The 24,733-nt window shown below is 43.7% G+C and overlaps 1 protein-coding gene across 1 annotated transcript in view; it reads right to left on the bottom strand.

Moving 5' to 3' along the window:
- Positions 1-21,862, bottom strand: part of srrm3 (serine/arginine repetitive matrix 3) — a 35,616-nt gene extending 13,754 nt beyond the window's left edge. Inside the window, exons 1-8 of the mRNA XM_041952749.1 lie at positions 21,565-21,862; positions 11,531-11,632; positions 5,750-5,851; positions 5,235-5,315; positions 4,674-4,742; positions 2,243-2,278; positions 1,951-2,001; positions 1,309-1,416 (exon numbers count right to left, since the gene is read on the bottom strand). Of these exons, the coding sequence (XP_041808683.1) occupies positions 1,309-1,416; positions 1,951-2,001; positions 2,243-2,278; positions 4,674-4,742; positions 5,235-5,315; positions 5,750-5,851; positions 11,531-11,632; positions 21,565-21,857 (842 nt within the window). The 5' untranslated portion in view covers positions 21,858-21,862. The remainder of the gene's footprint in view (positions 1-1,308; positions 1,417-1,950; positions 2,002-2,242; positions 2,279-4,673; positions 4,743-5,234; positions 5,316-5,749; positions 5,852-11,530; positions 11,633-21,564) is intronic.
- Between the last annotated feature and the right edge of the window lie 2,871 nt (positions 21,863-24,733).

Genomic DNA, 24,733 nt, shown 5'->3' on the forward strand with positions numbered 1-24,733 from the left:
CATCTGAGAGAATGTTACACCACTTTTTTGCATTCACCAGAGGTGCAAAGAAGATTAATAAAGCTGCACTGATTTTGTTTGCAATCACTCTCCGCTCACCTTCCGTCAATGTGTGTTCTGCATTTGTGATGTATCTCATCCGCCAGCTGCAGAATTTATTTCCTGCTGCAGGTTACTTTTCCTTTATGTTTCCATTCCAACCAACTTCCTATTATTTCAACACTATTTTTGTATTTATTCTGTGTATAATATATGGTGTTGTTTCACTTTTTAATCGTTTAATCGTTTAAAAAAATATATGAACAAAGGGGCAAAGCTGGTAAATCCTTGTCTTTGATTGGCTATTCCTGCTCAGAGCATGCTTGTAATGTATAATGTGATCACCTGAGAGTTGCTCTCAAATGTATGTGCCATTTGAAGCCTGATAAATGTCCTCAAGTGATGTCAACGGAGTCATCGAGCGTCGAGACTGAAGACTACATGTTTGAAAATGAGAAAAATCTGGGGGTGTGTAGTTAGAAAGAAGAGCGCTACGCAGACCTCTGTAGACCGCTTCCCATCTCTGCTTGAGGGATGCTCAGGGCTACATTAGTTGTTCCTAACATAACTTACCCAAATCTATGCAGTCGAGCACGAGCAGCATTGTGGGTAGGTATTGTAGGGGCCAGGTTTTGATACAGAAGGAGGATATGTGGAATAAAAAATATGATATCTCTGATTCTGCTGCATCAAGTTTGATCCTTTCTGAACTTACGCTCTCCTGTAGGCTGTAAGTTGCTTGATATGGATTCTTAAGTGTAATTATTTGAAGTTTGATATATATATAGGCCTGGAAACTCTAGTTAAATGTAATATATCACAATCCATAATTCCTGATGAAACTATCATTCTGCTCTGTCATTTTGCACCTTGCACAGGAGAGTAGAAATCTTAGTAATTGGCCCCTTATACTCTTATTTGACCTAAAAATCTAAATGTCTGATGCCGTTTAACATGTCAAAACACATAGCGAATTCAAAAGAAAAATGAGTTACATAAAATGACTAACAGTGCTACCAACAGCAAATATTTTCCTCATCACACTCAAAATGAGTGCAGAGTGAGATATCACAGCCACTTAAATGGGGTTATTAGAAGACAAGGCGAGGAGCCCCATTTGTATCCTAATCTATCCCCTGAGGACTGAGACTAAATGAGAGAGAGAGACTGACAGTCGCCAGGGCAACTGCTCGACAGTCAGCAGACAACATCAGTGCGTGAGTGTGGGTGTGTTTGTGTGTGTGTGTGTGTGTGCGTTGATGAGGCTACCTGGCAGGAGATTTGGAGGTGCTCCGAGTGGAGGACAGGGAGGCGCTACGGGAGCTACAGCAGCTGCCTTGACGCTGTGAACTCCTGCTGGGGGTCTCACCGGGGGACCTGACGGGGGACAACAAATGGACGAACACACACCACGCACATGCATACATATACACACATGAAGCCATGTGTATGTACGCATACATCAAGGGGACACACATGCCACAGCAAGCTCAGTGCTCTATCTCATCATATGTAAAACAGTTCATGCACTGTCAATATATATTCTAATCAAGACAGGGTGCAATGCTGTTCAGAAGATACACTCTGTGATTTACAGTCATTTACATTCTCTATGAGTCTGAGAGTGAGATAATGGGTGTGAAATGCCAATATAAATTTATGAGGGACTGAACGTGATTTCAATTGTACCCACTGCTGAGGACTGAGACTAGTGTTATTAGTGCTATTTTTTTTACTGTGTGCAGAGGACAAATTGTGCTTCACTTATTCTTACACATGCATACTTTATATGTACATGAAATTGTCCTGATAGTGACCGTGACACGGTTTTCTAAGCAGACATGTAGATTTTTCTGTCAGCTTAACATTATACATGTAAACAATATTAGAGTGATTCTACGTGTGTCTCACCTCTTTTTCTGTTTGTTCTTGTCTTTGTGTTTGTTCTTTGGGCTGCCCGATCTGAAACACACGTCATACGTAAGATAATGAAGCTGTGAACATTAAAGCGTGTAAACAGGGGACTCAGTGTAACACTCACCCATATGGATTGCATTGTCTTTTGAACAAACAGTAATAAATAGGCAGGAATGACAATAACGTTACACACACTTTACACAAGAAAACTCATTTGCAGCCTCATTTGCAGTGCTTGATGCACGCTGTCATAAACAGTGTTATGATGGACTGGTTTCACACACACCTGTATCTCCTCTTTTTCCTGGAGCCAGACGCAGATCTATACAGATAAAAACACCACAATCATTATACTGATGACAGTTACATGACATCCACTGAATAATTCATATAGATTATGCTACAACTGTGGACCAGCAGCCTTCCAAGTAGCCCGTTTACTGACTGATCCTGGTCAACTCTTCCAGATTTACCTTTTTTTCTCAGAAAAAGTGTTTTTAACATCAGTCCATGTTCCAGATCTGAGGTGGTTCTGGGAGCTACTAAACCTGCTTCTTAAAATAAATTCTAGGACATTAGAGGTAGTATTTTGGAAAAATGCTGGAGGCTGAACCTAAAATCTAATCGGTGCCGCCATCAGTTGGTGAGTCACATGTGTTTATGTCCTTTTTTGATATATTCATATTCACCTGCAAAGAATATTGAAACTACATAAAGTCCTTGAATGTGTCCTGCAGTTGAAATTAATTTAGCAGCAACGTATTTAACTGACACATTTAACACAATGTCTGTACATTTGATAAAAATGCAGTATATGAATGATAGCAGCTTTCTTAATATGACAGACGCTGACACAGGAGGCAGTGTCAGGCTACAGTTACCACACTATAAACATGTTCAAGTAGTTGTGAACAGCAGGAGGATCACATGTTTTCATGTGCCAAATCCTAAATGGAATATCACATTGATGTGCATGTGAGCTCCCTCCTTGCTAACCAATCTCAATCATGTGCATACATCCATACGTGCAGAGATGTCCCCGGGGAGCTTTTCAGTTGGTATTCTACAGGTGCTGAATGTCACGCTTATTTTTTTTTTTTTAATTTCTGGGTGTAGAAGATGCTTCGACCTGCGACAAAGCAGGAATCATAAACCGAGATTCAGTTTCCCTTCGAGCACATATTTGGATATACAGCTCTGATGGGTAGGCTGGCCGTTCCCCAGTCCTCAGCATTCAACTGACACATCACCTCCATATCACTTTCACCCTCATTGCAGTTTCCATGGTGATTAGTCAGGCCTGTCGGCGAGAGCTATTTTCCTGAAGAGCCCTACATCTCCTCCACTGTTTTACACACCTACAGCACGCGGTGGAGGGGGAGGGAGTGCCAGCACAAAGTGTGTTGATTCTCTGAAAGGGGAGTAATAAAGCTGTCACAGTAATGTATGTGGCTGATATGTGACTCAGAGCTGTGGCCCCAGCAGCAGCCCATATTTCCCCACTGGAGGGAATCAGATGGGGACTACTGTACATGAGGAGCTCATTATTCTTCTCTTCTCTAACACACTCTGGTCACAGCTAAATCCATCACCCAACCTTCTACTACAGGGACAGGGGTTGTAGATGTGCGACATATGGGCATGTTATTTTAAAGCTGTATATTAAAAAACAAGCAGCGGTATGAAATATTTCAGCAGGACAGCATCAAAGTAATCTCCCCCTCCCTGACTAATGTGCACCTTAAAAAGGAGACTAGCATCAAGGGAGGCTGGCCTCTCTGGGGAAGAACCCTGCATGCTACCCCCCCTGCCTCATTTATACATTATTCATATATCAACAGTACCTGCAATGCAGAGCAGCTTTGGAGGGAGGTGTGGGGGTGAGGAGAGAGGACGAGGGGGACTCGGATGTGTGTGGATGGATGAGAGGTGGGAAACAAGAGCGGGGCGGTGCAGCGATGCTCAGCTACTTGGTGAGAGGCTCATTTTTCTTGTGTTGTGCGCCCCCATACAGGCTGGGTTATCAGAGCAACACATTTAGCCCCGTCCCCCCCAAGTCAGGCGCAGAGCGAGAGAAATGGGAGGAGGAGGAGGAGGAGGAGGAGGAGGAGGGCACTCTGCAATTGCTTATTGTCGTTATATCCCAAGGCATTGCATGAGCATTTGTTGATGATCTCTTGTTCCACCTTTCCTTCATCAATTCTCTTTCTTCCTGTCTTACTTCTTTTCCTCCTTCTCATCTTGTCTTTTTTCCATTCAATCTTCGCTTCCTTGAATCCTGCCTTTCTTCCTTTTGTTCATCCATTCTCTTTCTTCCATTTCTGTTTCCTCCCATCTTTCTCCCTTACTTCTTCCCTTTCTTTTCATCCTGTCTTTGCTTCCTTTCTTCCTCTCCTCCTTGAATTCCGTCTCTCTTCTTTACATCCTTCCATTCCTTTTTCTTCTCATCTTCACATTTTCTTCCCTTTTCTTCTCATCTTTCTTCCTCCCTGTCTCTCCCCATTTCTATCTACTCTTGCTTGAATCATGTCTTCCTTTCCTTCCTTCTCCTTCCTGTCTCCTCTCCTTTCTTTTTTCTCTCCTCCTGACCTCTCCTCGTCTTTCTTTCACGTCTGTCGCTGTGAGAGCAACTGTTGACGAACCCTTGAACAGCCACGGTTTCTTTCTTGTGTTGGCATGCCTCTGATGACACTCACACACAGTATGTACACACTCACCTGTCTCGCTTGTGTTTCTTCCCACTCTTTTTCTTCTTCTCTCTATGAGTGGGTGAGGAGCTGCCAAACCTATTGATGGAGAGAAGGGAAACATTTGCATGCCATGACTGCAAAATGAGCTTCGGATTGCTTAAATTCTGGCCTTCACTCATCATTGTGTTGCCTTACATTACACTTCAGAGGCATCATCGTTAGCACAGGTGTCATCCTATCACAGCTCTCACCACCTCTTTGTCCCCAGTTCTCTATATCACTCTCCTTTATCTTCTTATTCTTTCTTCTCTTTGGCGTCAATGTAGCTTTTCCCTCTCTCTCAGTCTTTCATTCTCTATTTCTTTTGCTGACCTTGTCAAAAGAAAATGGAAGATGAGACTATGCTTTGCTAATGACTCCCTACAGATTATTTCCCCTTTCCACAATTGCAGTATCTGATCGCTCATTCACAATATTCACGCCAAAATAATTGGAATCCCATTTCACAAAACCACAGTGTAATTATTCTGTCAACGAGGCTAAAAAGAAAAATTGAACCTCTTCATTGTGGAAGCTGTTTCTACTCACCGACTCCTTCGGCGGCCAGATTTCTTCTTCTTCCTTTTCTTTGGACGAGGGGATGGAGAGCTGCTTGATTTCCTCTTCACTCTGAATTGGCCACAGGAAGAGAGATCAAGAGCGAGATCGAGAGTGAGGAAGGCAGAAATGATTTACAAGTGATTGTTATTATCATAATGTTCAGAAGGAATACATTTCTGATTGTAGTTATTTGCTGCTGTGCCAATAAAAAGGCAATAAGTGTCTATTTGCTCTTTTCCTCGATTCATTCTGCCGTAACACACAACATTCATGGACTATGCCTGCCGGTGTATGCTGCTGCTGGCTGGTGGGAGTGTTGCTGGAGGATTTGAAGAGCATTTGTCCTGAGATCAATTTTATGTTTATGGATATTATCGAAGGAAACGCCCAGAGGCGATGTTAAGGATATAATAGGTGGGTGATTTAATTCACCGCTTGAGGGGTAAGAGCTGGTCAACACTTCACCATCAAACAGTATGTGTGTATATGAACGAGTGCGTTACCTGTGGTCACTGTGGTAATCATGGTCATAGTCTCCATCTTCATAGCCAACCAGTTCAGGGTCCTCTCCATACTCATCAGGCTGATAGTGCAGGTGGTTGACCCTAAAAACACAAGAGTCCACGGTCATTAGTGTGGTGAGTGTGTGCATGTGCATGTGCATGTGTGTGTCTTTTCCAATTCTTATATCGATATTTGCCAGTTTAAAAGACTCTAAATCCAATAATAATATATCAGCGGTGTTATTTTTTTAAAGTAAATCCATAACATAGACAAAAAAATTTGATATAGAGCCCTTAGGTTTTTTTTCTTTTTTTAAAGAATTGTGACCAAAGTGAAGACTAAGCTGGACATTTCATTAGTTAAAAAATATCAGAATATCATAATATCATAAACCAAAGTATTCAACAAGCTAAAAATCAAACCAGATGATGATGCTAGATAAAAAATTAAGAGATCACCAATTTTCTTGTCATTCATTCTGACTTGAATGTCAGCACCAAATTTCACTGCAATCCATTCAATAGTTGTTGAGATACGTCACTCAAAACCACACCTGCCGGTGGTGCCAGAGGATCATCAAAAGAAGTTGGATTCATCCTCTGGGGACCATGAACATATTTCAGTCTGGTTTAAAGTGGTGGGCTGGCCTCGCCAATCCCTTGAGCAACACTGCTCGCTAAAAATATTCACCCATATTGTAATGTCATACAGAACGTTCCGAACGTATACATCCATCTGGCTTAAAAACGATACTCACACACTAAACTTTTTGTTGACTGTAGCTCTATACTGACATTAGTAATCTTCTCTCACCCCAGCAGTGAGAATATCATCATCTCTCTCACTCGTACAGCTCAGCTTGTGGGATTCATATCTTCCCACTGGTTTCTCACACATAGTGTATTGTATATACAGACAGATGGCAGCAGCCTCCTCCCTAATCCTCCCTGCCCCACTACCCCCTCCCCTCTTATGTGGCCTCCTCTGATCCACCAGATCTGACCTTGCAGGCTCCATGTGGACTAAAGAAAGAGATAAAGAACAAACCATACTGATTATTTTTCTCTTATGCAGTCCTATCTCTCTGACCTTGTCCCATCCCAGTGTTGCTACATCCCCAGCAGGTCATGCTCTGGGCTTTCTGGTACTTTTTAAACAGAGATGTATTAGATTGAAATACATGTAGAGGTTATTTGGATTAGAGTGATGATGACAGAGACATAACCTCAATGACTAACCATGCAGCCTCAATTAATAAGAGAGAGATGAAAACAGGCAGGAGTAATGAGACGAAGTGGGTGAACAGAAGAGACACGGAAAGAAGATGACAAAGCAGAGGAGTGTGCATCTCTAGTAAGGAGCTCAAACACACATGGGGTACACTATAAGAGCACATTTTACATCTGATCAAGAGGGGAAGTGCAAAAAAAAAGACAAACTAAGTGGTGTAAAATGTCTGGAAGGAGAGTGTGTAATGGATCTGCTCAGGGTACAGGCCTGATGGTTAGTTAGGAAGAGATGAGGCAACAGAGTCCTTAATTGGCTGAGCACCACTGGGCACGGCAGGGAGGCCAAGTACCAGCAAAACAACCAAACTTCACAATGACAGCTCATTCTGCACACATACATAAGTGTAGGAGCCCAGCACAGACAATACAGCGCTCGCTCTGATGAAGAAACTGAAGAGTTACAAAAATCATGTTAATTCAGACTTGAGCGACAAAAACAACAGTCTCAGAAAACAAATGAAACGGGGAAAGAAGTAAACAACTGTAAGCAGTGTGGGTTGACACAGTTCACATGAGAGGAGGAATTTTAAACTTAACAAAGTCGGGTTAGAAATTGTCGCAGTGAACATACTTGCATACACTGCAAGCTGCACTCGTTTGATACATCTGTTTTAGCTGCATTTAACAAACACCATTTCCCATAATCCCTAGACCTTTGCAGGCTAGATCATACCATGGACAAGTCGAAGGGCCATGGTTAGAGATGAGACCTTTACCTTTACAACACTTGTTGGAATTACATTGAAAATCTCATTTTAGCTGCCAGTCTTCAAGCCTTCTTCCTAACATTAGTGTCCCTGTAGGTCCAGGAATGAATCACACTGCCAAAAAGAACAATGCACAACAAAGGAAACTATCTAGTGGTCGCCATCCTTAGTCATTAGTGATAAATCAACTAATTCCCCATCCTGTCTCTAATCTCTTAATTGAAGCCATGCTCCAATATGCCAGAGACATCTGTCCAGCCTGATCGTGAGCAACACAGCGTCCCTGTTAGGCAGATGAGTGAGTGTCCCTGTGCTTAATGGTGCCCTGGCGAGGAAAGAGACTTCCTAATTCAGCCACTGTCCCTGGGACCTGGCAGTGATGGACTACGGCCAAGGTCCTCCTGAGGGCCGCAGCACAAAGCAGTGCAGCTCATTCATATCTCCCTCAGACAGCCACTTGGCCACTGAAGGCAAGGATATATTTCTATTGCTGCAGAGAGTTATAGTTTGTTATTTTGGGAGGAGGTAGGTAGGTGGAGGTCGGATTGATTACTCCTCAGTGTGAGGGTGGGCGCAAATAAAGCAGCTGCTTTATGGTGGTGATATTAAGATGAAGGATTGGCAAGGCTGGCTTTAAGCTGAGCTGATCAATTCTGTGATCATGGGGAACAACCTTGATGTTCTGGATGCACTCAGATTAGATATCTGCACAACAGTTGAATAGTAGGTCCACTTTTATTGAAATGAAATACATTTCTGTTATTTCTAACGAAGAAACGGCTGCCTCAGGCATTTCAGGTATCGAGTGGCTTTGTGAAGCCCAGGGTCTGCTTCCCCACTGATCCTGCTCTGATCAGACAGTCTCTGAGCGTCAGCCTGAATTGCTCAGGGAAGCTTTACACACTGCATTCCTTCTCTCGCTCTGTGTTCCCATCCATTCTGCAGGAAATCAATGCGGGACATCGGTAAACAGAGTTATGAGCTAGCACATCCATGCTTACTGCTGGCTGTTTATTGCTAGTGTGTGAGTATTAAGCTGCAGCTGAGGGGCCTAGCCTGTCAATAGCAATAGTGCCTGTGGAAAAGATAGCATCTGAATACAATCTCCCAGCTGAGCAGATTCAAACACACTGAAGGTGTGTATTTGAGGTTATGATGGAGCCTCGTATCATTTAGAAAATCTACATTTTTTTGCTTATTACCTTTATTTATATTTACAAATATCTCTATATGCTGGAAGTTGTGTAAGTTATGGATATACAGCAGGATACACAAAGCTAACAGAGATGATACATTTGTATCACCATTAAATTACTTCATCTTACCTTGATTTATTATATTTGCTCTCTTGTTTCCTGTTTCAGTGACTAAGACTGTCAATGTCATATTTCATACTCTGGAAACATGAATATCTGTACAAAAGTTTGTACCAACCCGTCAAGTAGATGTTGAGATTACTAGTGAACGCTTTGACCTGCTGGTGGTGCTACAGGAAATGTAAGAGGATCACCAACGTCATTAAAATTGATCCTCTGGGGAGCACGGACGTCTGTACCAAATTTCATTATCGTTAATGTAATAATTGTTGACACATTTCAGTCTGGACCAAAGCGGTGGACCGGCTGACACTGCCAACCCAAGAGCCATGCCACTAGGATGGCTAAAAAGGACCAAAGGCCCAAAAAAAAAAATAAGACCCTAGTTTGAGAGACACAGAGGGCCGTGACACAGCCTCTCCATTAATGTGAGACCACTAGAACAAACATGCATACTGCTGGCTGTTTAACACGATTAGTTCGGGACATGTGAACTGTTGTGAGGGTCCCCTACCCATCCATGAGGGGACTGTTGATCTGCTTATCGCTGATGGCAGTGAGCACCAGGAGTATCAGTCAGTTAGGGCCTGTAGCACAGTTTTGGTGCGGCGCTAACCCGCGGCTTGATCGAGGCATGCGTCACATCATGCTTCAGATTTAGGCACCTCACATGTAACAGCACTCTGTTGGGCAGAGGGACGAAGATTACTTCAGACAGACGACTGTGGCTGTGTGTGTGTGTGTGTGAGAGAGAGAGAGCCTGGGTGAGTATTGAGTGTGAGGGGGAGTCAGGGGATAACAACCCTGCAAATTACAACCATCTTCAATTTTCCACATCAAGGCCTTTCTGGGGAGGGAAAGCTGCAGAATTTGAGGCAAGCTCTGACATTCCAAATTGACCCGACTCAGAAGTGCCCTTGAGATTGAACTAATGTGAAAAGCAAGACAAACAAAGCTTTCTATATTTTTCTAGTTTACTTTCTCTGCAGCGAAAATGTTTGCTATATTCATCCTAGTGTGCGTAAGTGTCCTCAATAACTCCCTCCCTCTGCCTGCCTCCGCATTTCAGCGCGATCTGGTCCAATGTCAGACACCGGCTGAGGTGCAGAGGAGGGAGAATCATTAGTCTAGTCAGTGAGACAGGAAGCATCAGTGTCATTAGTTCACAGACAGCAGGTCACGCCACCACCACCGCCACCACACTGCCTCTCTCCATCATTCTCGAACTGACTCAGGAGGGCCGCCACGCCTACATCCTGCTGTTGCTGCTTCTCGTGCTTTAGACGGCTGAGGCAGTGGCCTTTGTGAGTGAGTGTGCGTGTCTCGCTGTGATCTGGAAGAAGACACGGTAATCATTTATTCTGATTCCTTTAATCCCATCTATGCACGCCTCAGATGAGATGCTCGCCCTCCCACCTCGCGCTCAAAGCTAGAGCGAGGCTGAACACTAAACAAATTGACAATTATCATGCCAATCTTTGCCTTATTGGCTTCCAGCAGAGTTTAGAATAGGCTTTAAAATGTGGCTGATTATTTTCAGAACATCAGCGTTTAACCATTCCCTGTGTACTCAGAGAGCGGCTTTATCAGTCAGGAGTCAAGGATTTATATTAAAACTTATTGCACTTTCACAATTAGCGTCCATATTCTTTGGAACCGACTGCCTGAAGTCATAACCTCTGAAAATCAATTTCTGCTGGCATTTGATATTTACTGCTGTGTGGTTTTATTAGACTCATTTACTTTAAAGCATTTGTATCAATTTTAATTAGTTCACCATTAAGGATACAAAACTCTTCGGGTTCTCTGATGAATTAGCTGAAAATATGCTTGATGCAGGTGTTATTTTTACTTCGTGATCCTCATGAAGCTTGGTACATTCACTAACACTTCAAACAAACTGTATTCTCATCTGGGCCTCCTCCCATCTATCCCAGCCTTCAGTTTTTAAAGAAAACGTGCAACTCAGTTTAGACTGTTTCCCTTTTTGAAATACAGATAGAGTTAATTCAGAAATTTTGTTGGCATCTTAATTTATAGATATAGACTGGATATATGAGGATTATAAATGACAATTCACAGCCTCTTCCAGTATAAATCCATATATCGGTGATGGAAAGTACATTTACTCACTTTGAGGTACTTGTACTTTACTTGAGTATTTCCATTTTCTGTTTCTTTCTACTTCTCCTCCACAACATCTCAGAGGCAAATGTTGTACTTTTTAGTCCATAGCACTTATTTGTTAAATTATTATGAAGATTCAGATTAATAATACAAATATAATGAACAACTAAATTATGATGGATTAAAGATAAGATAAAACTATTGATTCACAGTGGCCCATAATTACACATAATTACAATATATATTATTCTGAAATGACAAATAACATAAAAAGATAGAGCTTTGCATTGCACCCCAACTGCACACATGATCGACATCTGACCTGATGCACAGTGACTTACACTGGCTGTGTGTGTGAACCCTCTCTGGTGATGACGCCCTCTTTGTCCATCAGCATTTGCCTGAACGTGCTCACTTTCTGTCGAATCTCTTCTTCCGTGTACCTGAGGGTGGACATAAAGACACAACAGTTAGTAGAAGCCAACACAGGCACACATTCATCAGTAATCTGCGAGGAGTGAGCAGATGAACGGCAGCTTTTAATAACAGCACTGAATGCAGCAGGAGCGCTGGCGAAGTTAATTGTTATCTGTCGGAACTGCCAGATGCCCGTGTAGGAACCATGTAGTCCCCTGCTATCGCACAGAGTCCGAACAATGGCAAAGAGCATCCTCTGACCGCGTGCTAAATGAAAATGACACTCAACCGAATGATGAATGTTCTGATGACTCACTGTCAACCTCTCCCGATACCGGCGGGTTTTTTGTTCCGGCCTGGACTGCCTGTCACGTTTTATTCTGCACTCACTGAGTTGAGAGTAACTGTGAGATGGCGTGAGGAGCTTTCAACAAGCTGACAGACAGACTGCTGCAGACCATTGCAGTGACACATGAAATAAATTACTGTCTGAATCACACTGCAGATTTGAAGTCATATTTTCTAATTGAGAAAGTCTTTTTTTTCCATTTCAGGTATATTGTGGTTTGTCAAACTATCAGCTATACTTTCATTTCATTGTGATTTTATTTGGTGTAGTAGATAATAAATGAATCAAACACTCCTAAAATATTTCATGCATACAGCTTTGGGCTACAGTAACAGCCTCTGTCCACAGGCCTGCCACTGTATCCACTGACAGCTCTGCCAGGGACACAAAGTGACTCAACCAGCCTGTATGAACAAGGGAATGAAACAACTTCTGTCCTGTCCAATTCTACAGATTCTCAAAGGACAATGCATGTCCCTGAGCCTGACAGTACACTGCGCACCAAGCTGATCTCCTGGTGTATTCACACCATCTCCACATTCTTCTCTGGCTGTGGTAATGGAATGTAATGAGCTACAGAGGCAGAGAAACATGAAGGGAGAGAAGAGGACGGAGGAGGGAGGGGACAGGGAGAGAATTAATAAAGCTGTGAATATGTGGCCAGGAGCCAGGCATCAGCGAGTTAGACTGACTGGAAGCCGCAGCCTTTAATAATACACTGTAGTGTTCACATTCACTAATTATCCACCACTACAAATGGCCTGTATTCACAGTAAACTGCTATTAAAAAGAACAAATAAAGACTTCATCCTCTCTTTCAGTCTCAACATATCATATTTGCAAATTTTGATAAGATGTGAGATAACACGTGAAATGTGAGCTCCTTGCAATAACCAAAGTACTGCGTACCTGTCTATCACAGCACTGACACTTGGCAACAGCTTCTCTTTGCGTCTCTTAAAGGGACAGTTCAACATTTTGGGGAATATCTGTTCTCTTGCCAAGAGTTTAGATGAGAATATTGATACCACATTCATGTCTGTAAGTGAGATATGAAGCTACAGCAAATAGATGGTTAGCTTGCCTTAGCATAAAGACTGGAAACAGCTCGCTTGGCCCTATAAAATTTGTACTTCTTGCCTATTTATGCAGAAAATACTGGTTGGCAGATATGTTCCCTTCAGACAGAGCCTGCTAGCTGTTCCCCCCTGCTTTCAGTCTTTGCTAACCTAACCAGCTGCTGGCTATAGCTTCATATTTAGCAGACAGACATCAATCCCCTCATTGTTGCCCCAATTACGTGCATTCAAAACTTGCAAATCAGACGTAAAACACACTCTTAACAACTTCAGAACGCGCCTGAGAATCATCACATCTTTAAGTTACCTTCAGCATCAAAGTAATCCAGTGATGGTTGCCTGTACGTCTGCAGGTACATCGCAGAAAGGAACTGCTAATAGTAAATTCAGCATACTTTTAGTGGTGCAGATTTGAAAATTAAAATATAGGCCGGGCTGAAGTTGTAGCCCACAGCTAACTCACTGACTCCAAGGCAATATTATCCTCCAAATTATACTATTTTTTTAACAGACTTTGAAAACCCCTGCTCTAGCATTGAGATTTCTCTTAATTGGAACCAAGGGACCTGACACACATGAAAAACAGCCGCAGACCAAAAATACAGTAAACTGTGTGGCGATGCATGCTTCAGGCAATGCAGTTTATTTACCTGCTTAACAGGCGATAACATCTGATATGTGAGCTCCACTGGCAAAATGTAGAAGTGCAAGGGAACTGTCCACAACTCAGTACTGAAACATAGACTCTCGCTTCTCTTTCCCTCTCCTTGCTGGGGCTCATGACAGGACCAGTTCTACAAACTGGATTGTAAATTAACCAGTGGCTCATTTCAGTGTGGAAATAGGATTAGTCTGAAGAGTGTTTGCCTTTCTCAGATTAAATGCAGCAGCTGATACAGTGTATTCTGGGCAAGGTGCTATCAGCGCATTGACGGTGCGGAGAATGAGATTAGGAGAAGTGTGATGGAGAGCTGAAATAGCTGGAAGATGGCCCAACAGAGAAGCCAGCTGGTGTGACAGCACCATCAGGTCCCACTGTACAGCAATCTCTCAGCCCTGAGGCTGTCAACTCAGCACAATGGAGGCCACAAACACACACTTTATATTCATGGCTTTCCATGCACGGCGCAGGAGCCATCACCATACGTTAGCTGAGGCCCGACAACTCTACATTGGTCCCGGCGTGCTCTCAGCTGTCTGTTGTGGATCGATGAAGGATGCACAAAAGGTAAAATGATGAGAAGGCTCAGAAAGGATACTGGCTGTGAAACTGAATGCACTCTGGCCAAACAGAAACCATGGCTGTAGGGCTTTCTTCTTCACATTGTGCCGATGATGGTTAGGATGTTAGTGCCTGCAGCTATTTCTGTTGATACTCCAGCTAAAGCAAGAAAAGAAGGGTCAGAACGTGTGAAGCTAAAGCCTCTTTTGACATATGACCTGCAGAATCTCCTCTTTCTGCTTCTCTGTCTCCCCTCTCTCTGTCCTCCCGCTGAATTGCTCGATTCTGAGGCTCTGCACGGCTTCGCAGCATGAAGTTGGGTTCTTTTTGATCGGTCTACCTTACTAACCAAAGTCAGGGAGTGCATGCTCAGGAGTGGTGCTGATTCAACACAGAGCGTAGGGTTTACAGGTATGGCCTGGGAGAATCCCCCACAGCAATTGAATGCCTGTAGGAACTTGGTGAATGGTGGGCAGGTACACCCACAGAGATTAAAAAAAAAACGGAGGTCCAAAGGAGTCTAAAGAAAGAAGCCCATGTTTTGAGACTAAAGACTCTTTCTTTCATGAGTTCAAGAGACCTTTTGAGTTGCATTTAAGGGAAGTTGGACAAAAATCCAGGGTGAGCTCTGAATCAATCTGTGTAAATGGCCACATATTGGATGTCTGTCAGAAGCTATTAGGATGAGCACACCGAAACAACAGGTCTGTCCTCTGCACATTTAATTAGCACTTCTTGCAGCTGTAAAGTAGCTGCTTTCTGCCTAACACACCATCTGTTCCACCCTGACACAGTGCAGAGGGGGGGCTGATTGGACCGGTCACTCTCAGTGACACTTCATGGTTGATTTGTGTGTGTGTGTGTGTGTGTGTGTGAGGTGGAATGGTTCAGAGGCCAGAGTTAGCCAAGTGGAGCCAAATGAAAGCCTTTTAGGCCAGGTCCTTTGCCCACAGCATGCACAGTCCCGCTGATTTGGGCAAAGAGAGACAGGGCACATCGATCAGGGCGAGGGGCTCCCCTCTATCCCAGCCATGAGAAATCACCACGATTAAAGATCTTGATTGGAGTAATTAGACAGCTCCGAGCACCCACAGATTCCCCCCATTAACTCACGATGCTGGAAAATGAATAGTTGTGGCCCAGAGACCATCCTTATGTTGATAGTCATCGATTTGATGAGAACGTGCCTACGTGAGGCGTGTGTGGGTGTGTGTTTGTGTGTGCATGTGTGTACTTTTGTGTGTGTGTGTGTGTGTGTGCCAGTGATGTCTCTGTATTTTATGTCTGAAGAGCCTTTTTTCACAAGTCGTCCCCAGGCGCAGCTGTACTCCTATGAAACTCTGCAGCCATCAATCTCGCTGCAAAGAGTACAGAGGCAAAGTGATGCCAATGTAGTTAGTAAGATTGAATGGTGCTGGGAACGCGGGAAGGCAAACCTGAACGCCCCCGCATTTCTATTTCAGGGGCAGATTTAAAACAATGTACCGGGTGCCACAGTGAAATACTTTAACTCTCAAGTGGAGATGATTTCAATTGATGTTCTCTACAATCATAGATTTTCTGGTTAGATAACAAATACTGGACAGAGCAGACAGAGAGTACTACACCTTTGTTTCACTGAAGCTGCTCTTCTCACCTCACCCACAGTTCATCAGTTCAATCAGCCAATGCTGCTCTTCCTGATTGCTCATCTTGTCTAAGACTCCCTGTCACAGCAGTACTTGAAGCTGTTTTGTCTAGCGTGGACCCACTATACTGGCTTGGGAGCCCCCCCAGTGACAATGTATAAAATGGGTCATTCTCCCTGAGATGCTTTCCATCCAATTTTGGGTCTTATAGAACTCAGGCTTAACGTCTTATGATGCAGGCTTAGGCTTGGAGGAAAACCTCCATCAGAGACAGAGGCAGAGATAGTTATTTGCTCTGACCTTGGAGTGTCTGAGAGCAGCTCTCTTAATAAGATCCTAGCTGCTCACTGCTCTTACAATGTGTCGCTGTAGATGTTATTAAAGGAACACCACAGCAGTGGTGGCCAAAATGCAGCAATTTAGCGCCCAACTACTACAATTAACTTCTTTCCTTGTCATCTCAATGTACTGTAGACTGTTCCGTCTTGGAATTAATTTTCTTGTATGCCCTTACACAAATTCAGTTATGCCTCTCTGTGTTATGTTGTCATCTTATTTGCTTGTACCAGGCAACACCTCTCGACTAGACTTTAAAACGAACAGATATGAATTTTTGAATATGCACATGCACATCTAATTTTTCTGCTTGGTGAAGCAGAAGGCGTAATGTCTTGTGCCTCTTATTGAAAAACCTCTTACCATTGGTTGTACAAACAGCTTCATGAATGTATAAGAAGGGCCTCACACACACTTTGTTGTAGGTGGACAACATCATCTTGTTGCCTCTCTGTTGCCAACCTGTGTGGGTGTGTGTGAGTGCATGCATTGCGCAGCTGCTTATATGGGGATCGTGTCTTTAAAGAGAGCCTGCAGATTAGTCTAAGTCGGGCTCTGTGAAGAAGCTCATTATAGAGCTAGAAAAAGGCTCAGACACCACAGGAGTTCCAAATCATGCACAATCATTCTGCCTCAATTAGCATGGAAAAACAATCTTGAAATAGAGTAGCCCTTGAGCTTGAAATCAGTCAGCGGACTATGTAATCATAAGGTAGCTAAACTTGTGTAAAAGTAGACACTAAGGTGTTGAAAAATTCAGTGCATGCGGTGTGATCTGATGGTGCTTCAGTTTTGCATCATTTCCTCAAAGAGCTTCACTAACAGATCATGTCTCAAATGGCCCGATGTCTATATGTAACCTCCAGCATGTCGTGCACTGAGTACTCCGCCGCTGCAGGGCAATGTTCCCTGCAGCGGCGGAGTACTCAGTGCACCAATGAATGGGGGATGCTGCCAGGCCTTGAACAGCTAAATGAACAGACTCTTTTAATTGCTGAGCCCATCTAATTGGCTCCCAGGGTGAGGCCATCACTCACGACAGACTATTTATCCTGGTCTATCTCTGGAGAAGAGCACGGCTGTATTTTGGGGGCTGTGTGTAAAGGGAGGTGGGGAGTGTCTGCCATGCTGGCAGAGTTAGAGAAGGAGGCAGGCATCCAGCCTGCCCCCCAGCCTAATCCTTCACCGAGGCCTCAGTCAGGACGGGGACTCAGGGGTGACGTAGAGTCTGAGCCCGCTGGCTTAAATCCACAGCAGATGAAAACAGACTCCAGCCACCATTTTAATTGTGTCTAATGCCTGGCATTGCTCTCCCTCTCTATCCCTGTGTTTCATCCCCCACTCTATCCCTTAATCCTGCACACATGCACACACTCTCTCATTTAAAGAGGAACATTAGAAATTGGAGAGGCATGGAAAGCTGCGCTCTGCCAAGCTGGCAAATGAGATTCTCCTTTTATTATAGCTTAACAAGATGACTCGAGTCCGTCCAGAGCGCTAACACTCAGCCGAGTGGTCGCCGTCCTTCAAGTGCAACTGTCTGCCAGCCGAGCCCGTGCAGTCTGACGAGTGAGTAGAGCTGGTCAGTGTGGGTGTCTGCTCTTCTTGTATTCTGTCATCATTAGCCAAGCTGCTGCCTGCCGCTACACAGTTCCATTAGACACTGTGACCATTTTACATCACGCTCAAACCAGGAACAGCTACTCCAAGCCAGGAGATGAGTGGATCTTGACAGATGGCCACAACGCACCCCCCTGTTTTTTTTGTTTCTATTGGAGTCCAGCAGTTTCCATTCAGCCACATCAATCGGTCGCAGCTCCACCATTACCCTGCAGCCTTAATGAGGCCCCACCGCCTGACAAACCTGGTCACATTCAGGGAGGGAGAAAAATGAGAGGAAGAAAAGGGAAGTCTAATCCATCTCCAGCCCCCCAACCCCCCCCCCCCCCCCCCCCACCCCGGAGCACTGATTTAATTCATCTCCATCCTCTAAAATGGCACAATCAGCAGTGGGAAAGAGAGGAGAAAACAGAAAGAAAAACCTTGACTTTTTTTGGACTTTGAAAGTCATTGGTCCTGCCACCTCTCCCATCTAGCCAAAAAAATAACTTAACCCCTCACTAATTACCTTGCCTTTTATTCAATTAAACCACCCACTCACATATCAAGGATTAGCAGGCTTTCTATTAATGACGAATGTAATGTGAAATAATGTCACGAGGTATCAGTGGAAAAGTGAATATTCTCCGAAGTGACACAGGATCACACAGCTCGTCATTAATTACGACCTAAGCTAGCCTGGAGTTTGCTGTGGTTGTGTGTGTGTGTGTGAGTTTTTGAGTGTGTGTGAGTGCGCACAGATCAGCCTGAGAGAAGACTTGAGATTGTGGATTAGGGCTGACTGCGGTCACTGCAGTTTTCATGGCCGTGGCGTGAGCACACACTGAGTCCTTCCTAACTTTGTGCTGGAGGACACATATCATGCAAATGAAACACACTATGCTGTGCTCTGTGCTGGCTGTCTCCATGGCAACCTCACTAATAACCATTACTTGAGGATAAGGCCATTAATACAAAGTTCAAGTGTTGGCTGCAAATATGCAACGATGTCACGGATGGGTAGCATAGCATCTGTGACATACACAAGATTGTGAAGCAAAAATGGCTGCGGCTGATGTATGAATCTACATGTATCTCTCTCTATGTTTGAACCCTGGAAATAGTGTGTGTGTGTGTGTGTGTGTGTGGGCATGTATTAATCGTGTTAGGTGTAGGTTACCATTAGGATTAGGGTTAGGGTTAGGCAAGTTTTGGTCAGGGTTAGAGTAAGGCTCCAGGAAATTAATGCAAGTCTATGTAATGTCCCCAGAAATGTTGCCAAGGGGAAGCCTTTATGTCTTTATGACCAAGGTCATCAAGCCGCAACCTAAATACCGTCTCAGGGCTGGGTTATAGGGGCAGACTACTTGTTGTCATATTTGGCAGCCAAGGACACAATCACAGGTTGGCCTAAGAGGGCTTTAACAACTTTATATATTTGCAAAATACTGTGCTGTCTCTGCTGTCACTGGTAACCGTCATGTATGGCAGAAATGCAGCTACTACTATTCTTGAGAACTGCTGTATATTTCGTATTGTGAAGAGCTATGTCCCCTGGTCCATGGCGTGTGTGTGTGCATGTGTGTGTGGCATTTTCATCTGTGAAGCAGAATTTGTGTCATTGCTTTAATTTATGAACGACCCACATAGTGCAACTGTGGTTCTGGGGATTACCAGGATTTGTTGCCCCCACCTGCTCAAACCACATAATTTTCATGTTTAACCAAGCAACACATGCATGAACAGATTCAATTCAAAAGCTTGAATTTAGGTAATAAATACTTTTGTTCTTTTTTTTTCTCAGTTTTTTTAAGGCTGAAATCCCAGCACACTGTAGTTCTTGTCACAAATCACTGGCACTGTTGGACTGGGGACAGGGTAGAATCCCCTGACACACATACAGTAACCAGTCCCTTCTTTTTAACAGCACTGAGGCTCTTCACCACCTCCCTGCTTCACAGGTGCCCAACCAGCATGCAGGAGCTACTAGAACAGTCACAAGGACATGATCCTTCACTGGGTAGCTGATTGTGAACATTGCCAATTATGTTAAATGCGGCTGCTGGCCAAGCAGGAAGCACCCAGGTCTCTGCCAAAATGGTCCCAGTAGAGCCCTTCACTTATTACTGAACAATTCCTTATTCCAGGACACAGTTATCGTCAGGACCAGAGCATCCTTCCACATAACATTAGTTTTATTTCTGGCAGAGTTGTTTCACATCATTCTCTCCACCACAAAATGATCTTCATACGAGGATCTACTTCTTTTAAAGGGAAAGAAAACAGTGAAACTGTTAATATTACTGTCATAATAGATGCCAGCTATCAATGCTGATAATACATTCATCTTGATGCCACCCCATTTCCATACCATGGTGCTAAAAATGGCCATATCAACAAAGCACAGCTGCTATGCACCGCCGCCCCTTATGTTTACTACACTCCTCTGCAGGGGCTTGTTTCTTCCTTTCCAATATTACAACAAAAATGACTTTTGGCAGGCAACAGATTTTGAATGTAATGTTTTGCTGCAGCTTGTGAACTCAGTACCCCTACAGGTGCATACCTGTCAATGTCAAGTTCTCTACTACACAGAGAACGCTTTCATGGCTTGCACTCCAAACAGCTCCACGATAACTGAATTGTTAAGGAAAGATCAGAAACTACTGTTTCAGTGAAAATGGTAATGTCACTTGACATCAAATACCCAGTGCGGCTGGAGTGCTTATTATTCGCTTGTTTAGTTTTTGTGCTTCATACATACTGGGCTTAATGCAAGAACATGGACTTATTCTTATTCAAAAACTCTGTTTGTCTCTTTTCGGCGAGGCTCATGCAACTGTTCGGCTTCATTAACATATCTTTACTGCACAAAGTGCTTGTTTGAACTTGATGAATGCCAACTGTGCATGAGTAGCTGTGCATTTGCAAGATATCATCTTAAGCAAAATCAAACACCACAAATTGCTAGCTACTTGTTTTTGGGCAAGTTTCATTAAAAAAATGACACTTAAAATGAAAAAGACTCACTCTGGAGCTTCAAGTCCCCCTGTCACAAATCAGCAGACAAAAACGTTACAAATGGAGCAGTGGCAGTATTTGTATTAGGGGTCTTACAACAATAAAATCAGTCAAATCAGTGCTGTATCATGGTAAAACTAATACTGAAATACTTTGATGTGATTATAGATGCAAAACAATTCTAAATTTGCAAACCAAGATGATGATGCAGTGAACAGAATTGTGTTTATTGTTTTGTTTGATTTTCTTCATTTGAGTTGATTGTTGTCATCATCAAACTCCAATTTAAATCAAACATTTTTTTTTTCCTGCAGTTTCACTATCATCTATTTGGAGTGAATTTACCTGGAAAAAGTCCAACAATCACTCACTTAGCTCAATTTTTGGTCACTCTTTCCTGAGGGAATTATGTGGCTCATTAGCTGTTAAATGCTCACCAGCGAGTCAACTAACTGTGTCTGTGTGCTGTCTGGTGCTGAGCAGGTAGTGTACAGTGTGCAGGTAGAGGTGAAAGTTGCTGCCTTGTGTGGCCAAAAACACTTACGAGAGCTCTGAGAGTGAACCAAAACAGTAAATTCACAGGCTGGGCAGCTAAACAGTTTGCTAAAACTCACTTTAAAGCTCCATAAAGCCGAGGACTCATTTACATTGTTAGTATGAGAATATTGATTATAGCTGCTTTAAGCATGTGGCCCATTGTATTGTGGTCAATGGTTCTACTTACCCCTGTTCCTCCATCATCTCCTGGAGCTCCATGCATTTGAGCTCTACCCTCCTCTTCCTTTCATGATCCAGAATCTCTCTGTGGGGCTTTTTCACCAGGACAGGCTCTGCTTTGAGCTCCTCGCCCTCCTCTTCAGTACCTGGCTGTCCCTCCTCAGCTTTAGCTTGCAGGGCTGCAGTCGGCGTCGGCCCTCCTGATCCTGCAGCCGTTCCTGCTCCTGCCCCAGGGACCATGGGCTGGGCCATCCCGTTTGCACCATCTTTAGGAGATGGCACCCTTGCCGCATCATACATGATTACTGAACACTGTGGAGACAGATGACGGAGAGAAATTGTTAGTGGTAGACCAGTGGAGTTTATCAGTCTTAGACAGGCTCATTTCATGTAAATTATTTAATGTCCAATTTTTCCAAGAACCCTCATTTGGAAAGATTTATCACTGAATTCAATGCACCGTTAACAGCGATGAGAGTGAATAATTCCTATACATGGCATACATTTATTAAAATATAATCTAAAATTATTGTTCATTTTGAAAACAGTGTAGAGCTCTTTATGGTCACTTAACTCCTGTTTGACAACCACACGCCCAAATTCTGTACAACATATCTGGATGGACAACAAGCCACAAACATTCAGAGACTTGACAATACAGAGGACAAGGTGAGCCGAGATGCGAATACCTCTGGGCAGGCTGCTGCATTTGTGCCTCAACTGAGCAGTACCCTTTGCTAACATTCATACACATCAACGTACTGTGCACTCATGCACAGACACACACTTTGGATCTTGAGTACATGTAGACATGCATTGCCAGTGACAGCGCTGGCAGCAACGTCTGCTCCATGAGTCAACAGCCCAGTATTGCCTAGAGGCAGGGGGGAGAGTGAGAGTTAAATTCCTCTATAAAACGCTCTTATCACTTGGACCAAATTGAAGCTGAAAAAAGGTCATATAGCATACATACAGCATTAGAGCTAAAGGAGGATGACAATGGAAAACACTAAGCAGCTTAAGGGCACAGAGACTGGGAGAAGTCTCAGGCAACAAAACAGGTGCATTTAGTGTTTCAACACTAAATGCACCCTCTGTTTTTGACTTGCTCGACCTTTCTGTTTCTGGCTCGTTTACTGACGAAATGATGAGCTTGTCATTTTTGCGAATGCAAAGTCGTCTGGTACAAGTGCTGCATGGACTGGGCTCTGATTAAGATGGATTGTCCTGTTGAGGCCAGTGTAGAACATGCAGGTCTTCGCGTGCCCACGAGCCTCGGCAGCCCGGCACCGGTCCTCTCCCTGTACGGCTAATGGCTTCATTTTTCACAGAGGAGCCAAGACAGCCCAGTCGAGGCACTTCGTCACTGTCACACACAGAGAAGCGGAGACGAGATGACACTGAGGCTGGGTGGACAAACCTCCAGAACTACAGTCGCATCTCATTCTGACTTATTTCATCAAATTGCTGTGAGTGTTCGAGCAGCTTGTGCCACAAAGGAAGGCGGTCCTCTCCGTTGGAGCGGGTTCTGGGAGTCTTGGCTGGTTAATGGGGATGTGCTTGTTTTTTGAAGTGCTGCGCGCTGGTAAACGAGCCGTGGATTTGTGCGTAGCGACACGGCTCTCGGCTGGTAGAACAGGTGGCAGGACAGCAGGAGGCAACATCGCTGAATGTATTATACAGTAAATCAGCACTTGATATTCCATGACAGCAATCTGTCATCTGCACGCGCTCATCACAAAACAATTCTGTAGAAGATTCTGGGGAGAAAAGCGCTCCCTAGTCCGTTAAAATGGCATTCAGATAGACAGAAGAAACACAAAGCACCTCTGCATGAGACTGGAAGCAAGTCAGTGGATATGACCTTGTTTCCTGCTAATTGAGCAGAAATGTCAGAGCAGGAACAATGGGTGGCTCTTCCTGTTTCCTATCCTCCAGTATGTCTTAATTAGATCAGGCTTGAACTGGACTGCTCAGGTCTGGATTTTTCAGCCAGAGTGGAGGACCATTGCCAGTCTCATCACTGGACATCATGTCTTTGCCAATGGGTCATTCCTTGTAACAAACCCCATAATTTTCACCAGCGAAACTGACCGAACATGAGAAGCTGTTTGCAAATCAGCAGTAACAATCTTAGATTAGATGAAGATATCATCTGAAAATCTGCAGGAAATCAAATGAAAATCTCTACATTGCCAGATGTGGGAGTCAAAAGCAGCAGGACCAAGCTTCAGTCTGTGTTACACCAAGCTGTAAATATCGAGCCATCTCATTACACTCATGCATCATTCCACAGCCATTCCTTTTGTTCCTTGGAGGGGAGAGGAGGGGAGGGGGGATCTGTTCTCTTTCAAGCTAAGACAACAAAATCATTTAATTGTGTAATGAAAAAAAATCAGAGCAGAAAGGGAGAGTTGTCAGTGAGCTGATAAGGCAGCAGAGCACACAGTTAATTGTGTGTGAGTTCTCTACAGGGACTGAAGGTTATCTGGAGTTACTGTATTAATGGTGGCGCCAACCTATTCAGCTATTATTGCGGGGGCCTCTAAGACTGTCTCATTCCAACAAACACTCTTTGTAATTAATCATTATGCTAAGTGAAGTTGTTTAGCCACTAAATGTCACCATCAGTTATTTCAAATCACAGAGAGATAATGTGCACTTGAACATTCAATATTCTGTTTTGGAGCAAAGACACTGATTGGTGTTAGACACAAAAGAGCCATTAGCTCACGTCTTCTCTCCATCGAGTGAAAGGAGATGTTTCCTGTTGTCTGTTCTTTATTGTTGCCCATGGTTTCCTGTGCTGCTTGCTTGATTGGATGCTGCTGCAGAAGAGGCCTCTGCTGTGTCGGCACTGCAGCCAGTCCTCTGCTGACATCACACCATGTACAACAAATCAAGTCTGCAGCTTCAAATAAATACATTATAGTGGATGTGAGGTGCTGGTTGTCACTAAAGCTTGAAGGGCTTCCTTACAAACACCATGGTCTCTCAGTGTCACGGTCGCTGGGTGCCCACTCAGGGCTGATTCATCTGATACAAACAGTATACAGGTCACATACTTAAAGCTCAGTTACTAAGGATAACTTTCACAGTGGCCACGCAATGAAAAAACTCTCAGTCTCATTAGGAATCTAATGTTGCACTGGGGTAATTAGACATAAGAGAGCATA

Source organism: Chelmon rostratus, chromosome 14 (genome assembly GCF_017976325.1).
Source record: "Chelmon rostratus isolate fCheRos1 chromosome 14, fCheRos1.pri, whole genome shotgun sequence".
NCBI lineage: Eukaryota > Metazoa > Chordata > Actinopteri > Chaetodontiformes > Chaetodontidae > Chelmon > Chelmon rostratus.